This window comes from Leptonychotes weddellii, chromosome 6 (assembly GCF_054177405.1).
Source record: "Leptonychotes weddellii isolate Sample4059 chromosome 6, ASM5417740v2, whole genome shotgun sequence".
In the NCBI taxonomy this organism is placed as follows: Eukaryota; Metazoa; Chordata; class Mammalia; order Carnivora; family Phocidae; genus Leptonychotes; species Leptonychotes weddellii.
Genome location: NC_138374.1, coordinates 134,247,621 through 134,264,811, shown reverse-complemented (window position 1 = coordinate 134,264,811; position 17,191 = coordinate 134,247,621). Strand labels below are relative to the sequence as shown.

The 17,191-nt window shown below is 43.2% G+C and overlaps 1 protein-coding gene across 6 annotated transcripts in view; it reads right to left on the bottom strand.

Moving 5' to 3' along the window:
* Window positions 1-238: 238 nt before the first annotated feature.
* SLAMF6 (SLAM family member 6) overlaps window positions 239-17,191 on the bottom strand; it is a 20,221-nt gene continuing 3,268 nt past the window's right edge. The window contains exons 2-8 of one of the 6 annotated variants that reach the window (XR_014146630.1): window positions 10,033-10,365; window positions 5,845-6,105; window positions 4,993-5,401; window positions 3,807-3,886; window positions 1,934-2,008; window positions 836-1,561; window positions 239-578 (exon numbers count right to left, since the gene is read on the bottom strand). Coding sequence is in view for 5 of the 6 variants with exons in the window: in XM_081825317.1 (XP_081681443.1) it covers window positions 1,527-1,561; window positions 1,934-2,008; window positions 3,807-3,886; window positions 4,993-5,401; window positions 5,845-6,105; window positions 10,033-10,150 (978 nt within the window). In the remaining variant the exon portion in view is untranslated. Of the gene's footprint in view, window positions 1,562-1,933; window positions 2,072-3,806; window positions 3,887-4,992; window positions 5,402-5,844; window positions 6,106-10,032; window positions 10,366-17,191 lie in introns of all 6 variants that reach the window. The other 5 variants (XM_081825318.1, XM_081825320.1, XM_081825319.1 and 2 more) reach the window with 5 other exon arrangements.

Here is a 17,191-nt window from a genome sequence, read left to right as displayed (position 1 = left end):
AATGAAATTTTAAAATCTGAGCAGAGATAAAAGGTAGGAAGTGATGTGGAACCAGGTGACAGAGGATGCATCCTTCCTCCTTTCTTGTGAGGAGGGTTTGTGAGAAGATTCTGTCGGTTCGGGAGGAATGCAATGTCATAATGCCACAGTGATGCTCACACTTATCGAGCTCTCTCATGTGCTATGCCCCACGCAAAGAGCTGCAGGCACATCGTCTTTAATTCTCACAAAACTCCACTACATGTTCATTTATTTATTAAAAAGTATTTGTTGAACATTTTCTGTGTGCTAGATGCTCCGGATACAGAGATAAAATCGTCATGGTCCCTGTTCCTGGAGAGTGTACAGTAGAATAGGAGAAACAGACATTAAATACAAATAAATATTTAACGGCACAATGTAAATGACATGGAAGGTGTGACAGAATAACAGGGGGATCCACTTCAGTTACAGTGGTCTGAAGGTCTTTCTTGGAGAATGACATATGTGCACTGGGACCTGTAGAGTAGGGAGGAACCAGGCAGGCAGAGAAGGGTCTTGAGGCAGATGTGAGCAAACTCTCTCCTCTGATGGAGGGGCTGAAAAAGAATCAGAGAAGCCAAATCAGAGAGGGGTGGGAGGGAGACATGGTGGCTGAGGCTGCAGATGGGCCAGGCCATCCAGAACCACAGAGACTCAGTTTCTTTCTGGAGTGCCTGGGATGTCTTGCAGGGTCAGTTTTAAGCAGACAAGTGAAGGATCTGGTTTATATTAAAAATATTACTCCGGCTGTCTTTTAGAGAATGGATTGGAGGGAGATAAGAACAAAAATTGGGAAAATCTGTTTGGAGCTTACTGTCGTATTCCAGGTTGGACATGATGATGGGTTAATATAGGGTGGAGGTTAAAGTTTTGGAGAGAAGTGGGTCAGTCTAAGATACGTATTTGGAGGTAGAGTCCAAAGGGCCTGGTGATGGAACAGCTGAAGTCAAGGCTAACTCTGATTCCCGGTTTGAGTAACAGGCTGATCCCCATTTTTCAGTCTAGGAGACCAGACCTCAAGAGGTTCCAGAACATGTTCCAGGAGGTAGGTCTAGTAAGTGATGTATGAGGATTTGGGACAAGGCCCATCCAATTCCAGAGACAACATACATAACAAATATACTGTACTCTCTCCCAGTGAATCACAATCCTGCTCCTTTCTAAAAGGAGAGGAGTGGCTGTCTTCTGAATTATAACTCTCTGTCAAGCACAATCCCATCAGCTGCCAAAGAGAAAGTCAATGCCCAGGCTTGTTCATGGAAGCATGTTTTGGCCTGGAGCAGATTAGAAAATGTTATTTGGATCACACGCTGGAAATGATGTTGTTCCTTAGATGTCTGACATACTTGAGCAGGTTCTAGTCCAAAGAACTGGAAGTGATAATCCTAAATATTCGAATTCTGTTGCTAGGCAGAAACCAAGCTGTGTTCTCTCCCATGAGATCAGGAGAAGCTGTGTCATTCCTGAGTTCCTTTTGAGACCTCTCAGCAATTTAGATGACGTTGTCAAGGGCAGTTGTCCTGGAAGAAATAGGTATACTCTAATGGAAAAAAGAGGAAAATGAAGTAGGTTAGTAGGGACCAGAGCCTCAGGCTACCTCTCATGGCTATAGAGAAGGTCTGGAGAGCACTAACTGGCAGATAAGGATATTGATAGCTAAGGCAAAGTTAAATTAAAAATTGAATTTAAAAAATCTCATTAAATTCAAGTACGTTGAAAACTTAGTTATGGGTGGTGATCCTAAAATACAAGATAACTTCTTGGATATGTTTTGGTGATGTCCTGAGGCTTTCTATATCCTGCTGGTATTTGTGCATCTATAGAATGGCCCCTTTACTTGTACTTTATTTGTGAAGTTACAAGTCTGGGGAGAGAGGTAAGATGTGAGAACAGGGGACAATCACGGGCTTACCTCTTTGTACTGATGAACTGTGGAATAAATGGTGGAGAAATCGCTGCTTTTCACAGGTGTTAGGATATTTGTTTGCTGTAAAAAATAATCATACATTTGGCTCACACAGACGAAGAGATATTCATGCGTAGATATATTCTGGGGGAAGACAATGCGATATAGAAGGATGATGTCAAAGTTCTTCAGGAGGAAAAGGCTAGAGACTGTGTAGCCAGAGGAGCTGGAGACAAACACCACTAGCTCTTCAACCTGAGAAGTTTAGTGACATTTCCTGAGGCCCACACGGAAGCACAACACCCCAGCAACCCAGTGGCTCAAGACCCAGACAGGGACAGAGGGGCGACCTTGTTGGCAGGTGGTGTGAAGAAAAGGAAGCATTGTTTCCTGCATCCGACTCTACTCTCCTTCCTCCATTTTAAGAACTGACTTCTATACTAGAAGTGTACAGAAGTTTTGGATCTTTTGTCTTAGATCTTTACTAGCTATGACTGGAGCTATTGCCTGCTTCAAGTTTGTCCCTTGACTCAAATTGCCTCGTTCTCATGCCATTGGGTTCTCCTCATGCCTGGGGAACTGATAAGTAGGAGGAACAACCAGTCTCAAGAATGGTTCTACTTGGAATACAAAGTACACAACAACAGCAGAAGTCCCCTGTGTTCATAAGTTTGACATTTAAAACTAATTAAGGAATATTTAGGTTGGGTGCCTGGGTGGCTCAGTTGGTTAAGCGACTGCCTTCGGCTCAGGTCATGATCCTGGAGTCCCGGGATCGAGTCCCACGTTGGGCTCCCTGCTCGGCAGGGAGTCTGCTTCTCTCTCTGACCCTCCCCCCTCTCATGCTCTCTCTCTATCTCATTCTCTCTCTCAAATAAATAAATAAAATCTTTAAAAAAAAAAAAAGGAATATTTAGGTTATTTATCAAAACCTCTGGAACTCTCCAAAGTATAATTTTTGCTAAAGAAGAAGTTAGCAAATTTGCTGGAGATTAATTTATTTGTTTGTTGAGGGTGATTCATCTAGTCTTCAAAAGGGAACTGGAAAGGCAATAGAAACATTTGAACAACTAAGAATACCCCTTCCTGTTACCTCTCTTCATGGAGCCTACCTTGTAAGTAACTGCGAGGGGCTGTGTGAAGGGACATTCACTTGGGGAATCTAAGATTTCTAGCTGGATCTTTGCTTCCATGAGTTGGTAAATGCTGAGTTATCTTGGCTTACTTTTCAGAAGATGTATGGTATTATCTAGAAATGTTCACTTGCAGGTGCTTTACTTTGGGGGTGGTGGGAAATTGCTGATGTGTGGCAGAGGAGTTCCTGGTGGCTGACCAAGGCCATCTGTTATGTTGCAGGGGGGAAGGGAGGGTTGAAGGCTGTTCATGCCTTTACTGTCTTCTACTGTTGCAAATCCTTGCCCCACTTCCCCTCTTGAGAGACTGCTTCTGAGTTCCCCTATTTCCACTACATCCAGGGTGAGAAATCCCCTGCTACAGAATTGTCTGCTCTGGAAACTCTCAGACTTACATGAGAGTCTGTTCCATTCAGCAAGTATTTACTGCACATTGTGCTCAGGGAAGAGGGAAGAAGATGTAATTTTCACTTCAGGTAGCTTGTAATTAAGCTGAAAAGGGACAAGACACTGATGCATCACGCAGTTAGAGGACCATGTAAAGCAGGGTATGAGCAAACACACCACGGGGCTTGAGCCCTGGGGGCTAGCTATGTCCCACATACAACATCCTAGCTTCTGCCACTGCCCCTCCTCTCCTCAAAGGTGTGTGTCATTGGATTAGTCAGATGATTGTGGTGACAAGTTTGTGAATAAAGACTATAAAAATCATACCAATGATGGAGTATAAAGCTGAAAGGACTCACCCTGTTTGGATGAGTGACACGAGCATACACGGTGTTCCCTGGAGAGACGGAGACATAATCTAAGTTCCTTATGGTCTCTGCTGTTAACACAGGAAGGCACAGTCAGTGTCCTGGTCTCCTGGGACCTTGGCCTACACCAGGGCACTTTTTGGATCCAAAGAGGCAGTTGTTCAAGGCAATCCCCTTCCCTAGGGTTCATTCATTTTTGACAGTCTTTGAAGTTCTGGGTTGAACCAGAACCTTCTCAGCCATGTACTCTATTTCTGACCTCATCACTCGGGGGTGTGTGGTCTAGAGGTATCCTAAAGCTTCAGAGTCTCCCTCTGGATTTACATTGGGCCAGGGAGCTCCCGAGACCAAATAGCACTGCCTGCACAAGGGCTAGAGAACCTTGTTGGCAAGCGTATTGGAGCCAAATTATGTCACATATATAATATTATTAAACTTCTCATATTATATTATAAATGATTATACTATAGATGGTTATACTATGGATGATTATACTCTAGATTTATATTATGTTATGTTTATTATATTATATTATATTATAGATGAGAAACTGGAGGCTCAGAAATTTCAATTAACTTGGCACAAAGTCAAACAGGAAGTGATGGAACAGGAACTTGGATGCCTGCCTTCTGACTCTGAACCTCATGTTCATCTTCTACATACCATGTCGTTTATTTCTCACCCATGAAATGAGACTCACAGCCAATCTGAAGCCAGAGCCTGTGTTCCTGTCTCTAAATCATACTTTCTTTTTGGACTGGGTCTACTCAATGTTCAAGTCTTGGCTGAAAGAGTGATGGGGTCAGGCGGTTTGTCTTTGGACCTTTGATGCTCTAAACCTGTCCCTGCCCTGGAGTTGTTGGTTGATAATGAACAGGCCATGAACCTTTTGCTGGCACCCAGTTTCTCATCAGCAGGGTGGGAAATGACCCTAATCCCACTCCAAGAAACTGGGTGAGTGACTGGTTTGCATGCTTGTAAGGGACCCGTTAGGTCCCAGAGGGGACAGACATGCATAGTTACAGGTCGTCTCCTTTTGCACCATCTGGTCCATCTGAGTAATGACATTCAGACCCCCTCCTCTCTCATTATCCAGCCCTCTGACCAGCCCTTTTCCTCCTCCATTAGGTTCTCCCCTTCTGTTTTATGATTGGGAGCTAAGAGTCTGCAAGCTCACCAGGACTCTGGGTTTGTGGAGTAGAAAAATGAAAGATGCCTGAAAAATAAAATCAGGGAAATTGAGATTTGTGAGTGTAGTGAAAGTGGCTCCCACACCCTACCCCACACCCACAGGTGTCTCTCTAGAGGATACGGGGGGCGGTGCTGAAGGGGAAGGGCAGTCAGGCCTTGAGGCTTGGTCATGCATTTTCCAGTAGGACCCACCCTCCTTGGGAAATTAGCAGGTGTGTGGTCACATCCCAGGGGTTGTCCCAGTGGACCATCCTCCCTCCCTTTACCTGTCTTCCACAAACAATCTTTTTTCCTCCAAACAAGTAACCCCACAGTGATGACTATACATATCAAAGTAACCACAACCACAATTATAATCCATTTGGTATCAGGGTGATTTTTCATATTCAAAACACCTGAAAAAAGAAAAAAGAAGTTGCACTTGAAGCAGGTAGTGTTTTCCTCAGAGCCTCCACTGAGCCTCTTCTAGGCCACCTTTGGGGGCTGGCTGGGCCCTGGCTCTGGGTAGATTTTCTGAGAGTGGGAGTCCATGTGGCAGACAGGACAGGAGCATGGTAGAGCCAGAATGGGGAGCAGTTCTGACTCCCCAAGGACTTTGCTCCTGGGCTCTGAGTGGGCTGGAGGAAGGGTTGGGGGAGGGAGGGAGGGAGAGGGAGAGGGAGGAGAGGCCTCTGGAGGTAGTGAGAGGCACAGAGCTGCAGGAGTGTCTGTCCTCTCCCAGAAGGGTTTGGCTGCCTCCCACTGGGCCACTGTTCTGGGGAATCACTTTGGGCAGGAGGGACACACCCCACCCCACAGCTGCTCAAGGCTCTCAGAGGGACCTGAGACAGACTGTTACCTTCGCAGAGACTCTGGGTGGAGACAGAGAAGGATATATTGCTGACAGTATTCTCAGCTATGCAGGTGAACTTCTGTTCACTGGAATTCCTGGGGTCCCAGGAAATAGTGAGGTTTGCTTCATTTATAGACGTGTTTCCTACAACCTGCCACCTTAAGAAGGTGTCATTTGAATTCTCTACAGAGCAGGTCAGGTGGATCTCACAGGTCCCAATCTCAGACAGCCACGTGTGATTGGCAATTTGTAAGTTCCTCAGTCGTCCTGCATGCAGAGAGAAGACCTGAACTCAGAACAAACGCCTTGGTTCAGCACTCTGTGAAAAATATCATTCCCGCCACAGAATGTTTCTGTATTCCATCCAACACTCTACTGTGTGTTATGGTATGTGTCGTCTGTAACTAAGTCGGCCCCTATTGCCTAATTGATGGCACCAAGGTCTGGGGTGGCCAAATGATGAAGGGCATCAGCATAAGACAGAGTAGCCAGAGGGAGAAGTGGTAGGGACACACCAGGGTAGCCACCACCTAGTTAGATGATTCTGGGCTGCTCGATTTACTTTCTGGACCCCAGTTTGTTCCTGGTGTCCTTTCTAGCCTTGTACACTGGCCTCGTGTAAAGACGTTTGGGAACTCAGCTGAGGGTCAACTCTACCTTAGCCAGGGCAGAAACCAGTAGATCAGACTCAAGAACCTTGTTTTCTCAACCATCAGAATCCCCTAGCTGGAATAGAAGATAAAAGCTTAACGTCCTTGAGGAACTGTATTTCTCACAAATCTGCAGGAATCCTGGGCCTCATTGTATCAGATGCTGGTTCCCATGATGACAAAGAGACTCTGATATGGAATGCCAGCAAGTCAGAAAGAGAAATGTTGAGAACTGAAAAAACAGGGAAAAGAGTGAAACTGAATGAGCAAGCAAAGAAGTACAATACATTCAGGCATGTAAGAGAACATCTGCTGTAGAAATTTCTGAGAGCAGAGACCAGAAAATATTGGCTATTAAGATGTCAGTAGCTGTGAATCAACGGGGACATGGGAGTGGTGCAGAAAAGGCCGCTGACCTGGACTTGGCCTGAGGGTAACAGTGGCCCAATGGAGAACTGAATGACTCCCACTGTCTGGTGGGAAGAGATTGAGGAATGCTCTAAGCTTTGTTAATAGACTAGGACGTGGGACATATGTTGACAGAAAGGAGATTTCGTGTAATGGCAAGTGTTGGATTTGGAGTTAGGAAGACCTGGGTTAGACTCATGGCTTTGTCACTGGTTACATGACCACGGATACGTTTTTAATCTCTGCAAGCCTCAGTTTCCTTATCTGTAAACCTGGGCAATAATACCAACCTCTTAGGGAATTATGAGGATTAACTGAGACAGTGCCTAGTGCAGCAATGGCAAATATTTGGCATGAATGCCACATTCCGTCAACCTGTGTCCATGGCTGACCTCAAAAATCTATCTTGTTGCCTTTTTCCACTTAATGAGTATAAAACTGCCTACGTGACATTTCCACTTGGATATAATGTGTATCTCAAACTCAACATGTTCAAAAGGATTCCTGTTTTTCCCTCTCAAACCTGCTCAGTGCATAGCCTTCAGCACCCTCGTTGATAATCGCCTTTCCAGACACTCAGGCCAAAAGCCCTGGAGCTGACTGACTTACCTCTTCATCTTATACCATATCAGGATATCCTGGTAACTTTACCTCCAAAATATATCCAGGGTCCAACCCCTTCTCCTTACCTCTACTGCTACCACCCTTGGGCAAAGCAGCAGCATCTCTTGCTTGGATTGTCACAGTGGCCTAATCGGTAATTGACTTCTACTACTGTCCCCTAGAGCCTATTCTTAACAGAGCAGTCAAAGGGATGCATTAAGCAAGTAAGTCAAATCATATTACTGCTCTACAAAACCCTCTGATGGTTCTCAGTCTCACAGAGTAGAACGCAAAGTCCCTGTGATGGCTCTCAGAGCCTTACCAGATGTGGCCCCTATTTCTTTACTGACCTTGTTTCCTATTACTCTCCCCTCACTCTGCTCCTTGGTGTTGGACCTCCTTGGTGCTCTTTGAGCATGCTGGGCACAGGGAATGCCTATGCTGGATGGCTCTTCTTTCAAATATCTGCGTGGCTCACTCCCTCACCTCCAAGAGGTCTTGGCTCAAATGTTATTTACTCAGTGAGGCCTATTATGACCACCCCATTTAGAACTCACCCCTCTTCCCTGGCACTCTTGATACCAAAAGGCCCTGAGAAGGGATTGGCATTGAACCTGGGGAGTATGATTATTGCAGAAGAAGTCATGCTTGGTCTTCTGAAGAATGGCAGAAGAACATTGTCTCAACAAGTATGATGGAGCCTGATATGGGGTCTATTCTCAGACTTTTGACTGGATGTCTCTCTTCTCTCCAGTGTCCTCGCTGTGCCTTGATGATCCTGGTACACTGAGTGATCCTGCCTGTAGTGGGTTGAATGATGACACCCCCCATCCCTCGGCCAAAAGATATCCCCATGTCCTAATTCCCAGAATCTTATTTGGAAAAGGGTCTTTGCCGATGTAATTAAGTGAGATGAGGAGATGATTCTGGATTATCTGGGTGGGCCCCAAATCCAATGACAAGTGTCCTTGTAAGAGGAAAGCAGATATTTGAGACAGAAGAGGAGATCACACAGGGAAAGGAGGAGGCAGAGACTGGCGTGATACTGTCATAGACCAACAAACACCAAGGAATGCCAACAGCACCCAGAAGCTGGAAGATTGCCCTCTAGGGCCTCCAGAGGGAATGCAGCCCTGCCCACACCTTGCTTTTGGACATTTGGCCTCTGGAATTGTGAGAGAATAAAATTTCTGTTGTTTTAAGCCATCAAATTTGTGGTGTTTTGTTTTGGAGGCCTCCAGACACTAATGAACTGCCCCAGGGCGATTCTGCCCCTTTGCTTGGAATTCCTGTTGCCGACTTTTCTAAACAATCTTTCTTTCCCTTCATATTTACCTGTTCTGTGTCCTATTCTTTTAGGGACATGACTCTGACCAATCTAACATGGTAAATCCACCAAATATTCAGGGGATTCTAGAGGTTCACACGTAACCTATTTGTGGTGACATTTTATTTTAACTAAAGTGCTTTTTTTGGATTCCAAGTCTTAACTCAAAGGACTCTGGGTGAATTTTAGATACCATGGATTCTGGAGTAGATAAGAATTATAGAATCTTGGTGGCCTTTAAAGTTGCCAATTTAATGCTTGAATCTCCTGTACAACATTCCCACCAAGGAATTATCTTAAAGCCATTCATGGCATCTCTGAACATCACTGATTGCTAGAAGGATTTTTTTTTTTTCTAATACTGACTCAGAAGCTGTCTCATGGTTTCCATAATTTTATGTTGAGGACATGAGCCATCTGGAAAAAGTAGTGTTAGAAATTAAATAACCTTGAGTGTCTCAGTTGGTTAAGAATCTGCCTTCTGCTCAGGTCATGATCCGAGGGTCCTGAGATCGAGTCCCACATCGGGCTCCCTGCTGAGCAGGGAGCTTCTCCCTCTCCCTCTGCCTCTCACCCATGCTTGTGCTCTTTCTCTCTCTGACAAATAAATAAAATCTTTATAAAAAAGAAGTTAAATAACCTTGATAGAAAAGATCTTTCTTATTATCAGCTCATCCTTACAGAGCACTTTCTAGGTAGAGTTCTGTCCTGTACACTGATCACTCCATGGGGTCAGACTGGCCTTTGTGTAAAGGGAGGTCTCATGTCAGGTACATGTCACTCTCCCACTTACTGTCTCCATGACCGTAGGCAGGTTGCTGGGACTGACCCGAGGCCTTGGGAGTAAGGGTGGTACCTGCCTCATGGAGCTGTTGTGAAGAATATACTACAGATACAGGGAATGCACAAGGAAACAGAGTCATAGCGACTTCACTTCTGTTCCTTCCAGTACATTTCAGGTCAAGAGGGAATATTTTAGTGTGTGAGCGAGCGTGATGTGATTTGAGGCCAGGAGTCGCAAGACTTATGTTCTATTCTCCGCTCTGCCACTAACTGGCCGAGCCATCAACTTGCTTTTCTGCCAGACCTCAGTCTGACTGCGAATGCCATGTTCTTAACCACTAGGCTACACTTGCTGTCACATAGGATTTGACATCTGTAACACCTTTCAGTACATACACAATTAAACCCCACGCTTTGACTCACTGAAGACCTGCAGAGTGTAGTAGGAAAACTCTGTGGAGGTCTGTGTGGTTATCTGGGCGCAGTAAAGTCCTGCATCTGCCGTTGCCAAGTTGCTGAGTTGTAAGGAGTAGTTCTCCATCAGTTGCAGTCGATCTTTCCGTTTTGGATCAGTCACCAAGATCCGCAAATCCGGAGCAGCTTTTGGCAATATGAAGTGGATAGATTTTCCATTGTGAAGCCAGGTGATGGACTCAATATCCTGATGTACAGGAAGCTTCAGGGAAAGAGTTACCGACTCCCCCAGAACCCCATTCACCGTCAGTGGGTTTGAGCCGTCTTGTGAAGCTGTGTTCCCTGTAAGCACAGAAGGGAAACGGCTATAACCATCCCCCTCTGCCCACTCCCTGCTTCCCACACCCTTTCCCCTAACTCTGCCCGTCTGTTAGAGCCTTCTGATACTGAAGCCCAGAGATAGGAGGAAGAGAGACAGGGGTTAGGAGAAGTGTTGAAATGGACAATCACAGAGGTTCCAACCCAACAAAATGTGTGGCGTTCTTGGGTAATGGGTCATTGGCCCAGATGGTTCTGGCCCAGTCCACCCTCCCACACTTGCCGGTCACTCCTGGGTCATGGCCACAATATCTGACTCCAGCTTCTGAGTTCTCTGGGCATAAGGTAGAGGGGAACAGGGAACTGCATCCACTCCCTGGCTTAGGCTCCAAAAACCACAAGTCTTTGCTGATGAAGTTTAGTGAAAGCTCAACACTTGCTGATTACCTACTACGCTCAACATAGTAGTTTTGTGGGGTTTAGAGAACTGATAATAAGAATTTACAGCTCTTCTTATTCATTATTTCCTTTGATGTTGTTATAATTCTAGGAGGCAGCTAGGATGAATATTACTATCTCCATTTATAGATAAAAGAACTGAGGCATAGAAGTTTAATTCATTTTCCCAGGGTTGTCCAGCTAAAGAATACGAGTCAGGATTCAAACCCAACTCTTCTGACTTCAGCTACTTTGTGCTCTTCTTATGATAGCAGAAGATATCTTTTCTATTCTCAAAAAGATTATAGTCTAGTTGAGGAGATAAAACTGATAAATATAAAAGTAATAAATATAAAGAGCGCCTGGGTGGTTCAGTTGGTTAAGCGTTTGACTGTTGATTTTGGCTCAGGTCATGATCTCAGGGTCATGGGATCGAACCCCACATCAGGCTCTGTGCTCAGCAGGCAGTCTGCTTGAGGATTCTCTCCCTCTGCCTCTGCCTCTGCTCCTTGCCCTGCTCACACACACTCTCTCTATATATCTAAAATAAATAAATAAGACTTTTTAAAAAAAGTAATAAATACAATTTCAAAGGGACAGATAATGGCGATATTCTCATGAGCCTATCTCAGGGCCATTAATGTTTGAGCAAAAAAGGTGAAATTGTCACAATGATTCTTTAAAAAGATGCTTCCTTAGCATCCTTTGCAAATACTTAGCACTTACCATACCATTTTGTAGTCCTATTAACTCGTTTGTCTAACTGACCATGTCTTAATTATCTTTGTATCTCAGCATTGTGCCCGACATGAAGTAGGATCTGGAAATGTTTGAGTGAATCAGTGAAGAAGTAATTGCAGCCATGACCCCAGCCCTCTCCAGATCTCTTACTTCTCAGGAGAGGATCTGAGCGGGGAGGAAATATCTCTTGAGATCCTGACACTCAGCTAGCTCCTGGGTGAGCTCATGTTTGCTCTCTCCTTCCTGGACTGTGGAAGCTGGGCACAGACACACCGCAAGCAATAGCCCTCTGTGCCACATCTTTCCCATCAGGAGTTTAATGTGCCCTTATTTGTCGTCTTAATCCTTCTACCCTCTAGGAACCACATGGGTGAATATCATAAGCAAAATCTTGAGCAGAGATTTATTTTGCTTTTATTTTTATAACTGATTCCATTTATTGAAAGTTTAAAAACAGGCAAAACAAATCTGCTGCTAGAAGTCACTACAGTGGTCACCTTTGAGAAGGAGGGAGAGAGCAGGTAGGAGGGAGCATAAATGGGGAATTCTGGGGTGCTGCTAATGTCTTGACCTGTGTCTGGATACACAGATTTAGTCATTTTATGATAATTCATTGAGTTCACACTTAGGATTTGTACAGTTTTCTTGCTGTGTGTTATATTTCCTTTCTTTTTTAAAATTTAAATTCAATTAATTAACATATAGTGTATTATTAGTTTCAGAGGTAGAGTTTAGTGATTCATCAGTTGCATATAACACCCAGTGCTCATTACATCAAGTGCCCTCCTTAATGCCCATCATCCAGTTAGCCCATTCCCCACCCACCTCCCCTCCAGAAACGCTCAGTTTGTTTCCTAGAGTTAAGAGTCTTATGGTTTGTCTCCTTCTCTGACTTTGTCTTATTTTACTTTTCCCCCCCTTCCCTTATGATCATCTGTTTTGTTTCTTAAATTCCACATATGAATGAAATCATTTGATAATTGTTTTTCTCTGAGTGACTTATTTCCCTTATCACAAAACCCTCTAGCTCCACCCACGTCATTGCAAATGGTAAGATTTCATTTTTTGATGGCTGAGTAATTTTCCATCGTGTATATATACCACATCTTCTTTATCCATTCATCTGTCAATGGACACCTTGCAGAAGAATGAAATTGGACCATTTTCTTACACCGTACACAAAAATAAACTCAAAATGGATAAAAGACCTAAATGTGAGACAAGAATCCAACAAAATCCTAGAGGAGAATACAGGCAGCAACCTCTTCAACCTCAGCTACAGCAATTTCTTGCTAGACATGTCTTCAAAGGCAAGGGTAACAAAAGCAAAAATGACATATTGGGACTTCATCAAGATAAAAAGCTTTTGCACAGCAAAGGAAACAGTTGACAAAACCAAAAGACAACCCACAGAATGGGAGAAGATATTTGCAAGTGTCTTATCAGATAAAGGGCTAGTATCCAAAATCTGTAAAGAACTTATCAAACTCAACACCCAAAAAACAAATAACCTAGTCAAGAAATGGGCAGAAGACATGAACAGACATTTCCCCAAAGAAGACATCCAAATGGGCCAACAGACCCATGAAAAGATGCTCAACATCATTCGCCATCAGGGATATACAAATCAAAATCACAATGAGATACCACCTCACACCAGTCAGAATGGCTAAAATTAACAAGTCAGGACATGACAGATGTTGGCAAGGATGCGGAGAAAGGGGAACCCTCCTACACTGTTGGTGGGAATGCAAGCTCGTGCAGCCACTCTGGAAAACAATATGGAGGTTCCTCAAAAAGTTAAAAATAGAACTACCCTATGACCCAGGGTATTTATCCTAGGTATTCGTACTCCTAGGTATTTATCCAAAGGATACAAACATAGTGATTCGAACGGGCACCTGCATCCTAATGTTTATAGCAGCAATGTCCACAATACCCAAAATATGGAAAGAGTCACTGTGTGTTATATTTCAGTTAAAAATGTTAGAGCAACAACAAAAACCAAGCCAAACCAGAACAGTTACAATGGCTTATAAGGACCAAAATGATTTGCTCATTTTTATCTCTCTGACCTAATTTCCCATTACTCTCTCCAGACTGGTTTGCTTTGCTCGAACTATGCTGGCCTGGCTATTTCTTGAATAGACTGGGGCTTGTATACTTGCAGTTCCCTCTGTCTGGAAGCATTTCTCCCAGGTGTGCACGTGGCTCACTTTTTCATCTCCAAAAATATTTAATGCACACATTCCCTCTCAGAGAGGATCACTCTTCCCTCATCACCAACACTCATCCTTATACATTCAGCTGCCCTTTTTTGAAATTTAAATTCAATTTAGTTCCCATATACTGCATTATTAGTTTCAGGGGTAGAATTTAGTGATTTATCAGTTGCATATAACACCCAGTGCTCATTACATCAAGTGCCCTCCTTAATGTCTGTCACCCAGTTAACCCATCCCCCACCCACCGCCCCTCCAGCAACTTTCAGTTTGTTTCCTAGAGTTATGAGTCTCTTATGGTTTGTCTCCCTCTCTGATTTTGTCTTATTTTATTTTTCCCTCCCTTCCCCTATGATCATCTGTTTTGTTTCTTAAATTCCACATATGAATGAAATCGTATGATATTTGTCTTTCTCTGACTGACTTATTTCCCTTAGCATAATACCCTCTAGTTTCATCCACATCATTGCAAATGGCAAGATTTCATTGTTTTTGATGGCTGAGTTATAATAGTCCATGTATATATATTTTATATATATATAATATTCCATATATATACCATATCTTACTATATGTAATGTTTCATACACACACACACACACACACACCATATCTTCTTTATCCACTCATCTGTCGATGGACATCTGGGCTCTTTCCACAGTTTGGCTATTGTGGACATTGCTGCTATAAACATTGGGTGCATGTGCTCCTTCTGATCACCACATTTGTATCTTTGGGGTAAATAGGCAGTAGTGCAATTGCTGGGTCATAGGGTAGCTCTATTTTTAACTTTTTGAGGAACCTCCATACTGTTTTCCAGAGTGGCTGCACCAGCTTGCATTCCGACCCTTGTACATTCAGCTGCCTTTGAATTTATTTTTCTCCATGATGCTTACCATCTAGCATACTTTATAGTTTGAATTTTTTTTTTAATTCTCTCTCCCTTCCACTAGAATGTAAGCTCCATGAGAGCAAAGAAATTTGTGTCTTTTTCATTGTTGTGATCACTCTTGAACAATGCTTGGCACATTGTAGGCATGTACTATTCATCCAATGAGTATTTGATGAGGACACTTCATTTTTTCTCTTTGAGGTTCTCTGTTCAGGATATTAAGGAACAGTTTCTCTTTTGTAAGGAGTCTTGGCATACCCTGGGGCCCAAGGACTTCCCAGGAACTGTTGCCTCCCTGCCTAGCACATTCCTTGAAGTCTCCTTTGTTTTTATAGATTGCAATTATACATTTAACAAGGAATTCTTTCTCCTATTTGCTTAGTTCTATGTTAATTCAGTGAATGAAGCCTTAGAAATCATAGCATTCAGACCATATGTCTTAGAACCCTTTTATGAACCAACTTCCAGGCTGAAGATTGGAAACGGGAATAGGAAATGCTGGTCCTCTGGGCCCACCATGTGGAAGAGGAGCCCAGCAGGTAAGGGAGTAGTTTTGGTGCAGGGAACTAGCCCTTGAACTAGGATGGGGCTCACCTCTGTATTGCCTTGTACCTAGTGCACTCAATACTAAGTCCTTCTTTCTTTTTGTTGTAATTATGAGATTGTTTTCCTCTCTTTTCCAGAATCTTGAAGATAGGGATTGTGCTTATTACTCTGTATCCCTAGGACCTAGCACACTTTCTAGCTCAATAAATGTTGAATCAATAGAGGTGTGTGCTCTGTGGGACAAAGAAGTGAGCATCAGGGGCCAGCAGAGATGGGGGTTGTCAGGGAACACTTCACAGGGGAGATAACATTGTAGCAGAGTTTTGAATAAAAACAAGAGGTTCCCAGAGCTCAATTATTTGTGATTCTTCCAAAAATGCCCTGGTCTTTCTCTGCTCTGTTGTTCCTTTTGCCTGAAATGCCCTTCCTTGCCTTTTCCACCTGGTAAGCTCCTAGTTATCCTTCAAGGATGAGCTCAAATACCTGTTTGCCTCTGCTTTTATTTGTGGGGAGTTTGCTTGGGTACAGGGGGACGAGAAAGGAGTCCGTGACAGAAAAAGAGACAAAGTGGAAGAAGGTGGAGAAGTGGAAGGTAGAGTCCCCTGAATGTCTAGGAAAAAAGAAAAAGGCTGGAGGCACTTAGCTTGGGAAGGTGAAGGACAGAGGTTACAGAAAATGTTCCAAAGCCCTTCTGTGAGACATTGGACACAAGGAGAGCTGCTTCAGAGCCCAGGTGATGTGATTTTGTCACCAGTGAGAAGAACCCCACAACTCAAGAAATTCCTCAAAGCTTTTGCCTAGCTATCAATTTTATCTTTTAGAAACAAGCTAAAGAATTGCTGGAACAGGAAAAGAAATATTTTGAGTAGGATCCCCCCTCCCCCTCCCCAATCCCAGGACATGCCTGGGGAGATGACTCATAAAGTGCCCAATGGTTACCTCAGCTTCATCATAATGTTAAAATCCCTGCCCTTGGAGAGCATAAGCCTCATTAGCATAACGTACAATGTATGTATAGGCATGTTTTCTGAGTGTGCATGAGCAACTCTATGCCTGCCCATTACATGCAATGAGGAGGAACTCCCCTCTGCATATTCATCCCAGACTCCAATGAGAGGAGCCTGCTTATTTTCAAATTTAATGCAATCTCTATGCAAAAGTACTAACAGCATTTTTCATAGAACTAGAACAAAAAAATCCTAGAATTTGTATGGAACCACAAAAAACCAGGAATACCAAAGCAATCCTGAAAAAGAAGAACAAAGTTGGAGGAATCACAATTTCAGATTTCAAGATATACTACAAAGCTGTAGCAATCAAAACAGTATGACACTGGCATAAAAAAGACACATAGATCAATGGAACAGAATAGAGAGCCCAGAAATAAAGCCAGTTACATGGTCAATTAATCTTCAACAAAGGAAGCAAGAATATACAATGGGGAAAAGACAGTCTCTTCAACAAATGGTGTTGGGAAAACTGGACAGCTACATGCAAAATAATGACACTGGACCACTTTCTTACAGCATACACAAAAATAAACTCAAAATGAATTAAAGACCTAAATGTGAGACATGAAACCATAAAATTCCTAGAAGAAAACACAAGCAGTAATCTCTTTGACATCAGCCATAGAAACATTTTTCTAAATATGTCTCCTTTGGCAAGGCAAACAAAAGTAAAATTAAATGACTGGGACTATACCAAAATAAAAAGCTTTTGCACAGTGAAGGAAACCATCAACAAAACAAAAAGACAACCTACCAAATGGGAGAAGATATTTGCAAATGATATATCCGATAAAGGGTTAGCATCCAAAATATATAAAGAACTTATATAACCCAACAGCCCCAAAACAAATAATCCAATTAAAAAATGAACAGAAGACATGAACAGATGTTTCTCCAAAGAAGACATCCAAATGGCCAACAGGAACATGGAAAAAGTGCTCAACATCACTTGCCATCAGGGAAATGCAAATCAAAACCACAATGAGATATCACCTCACATC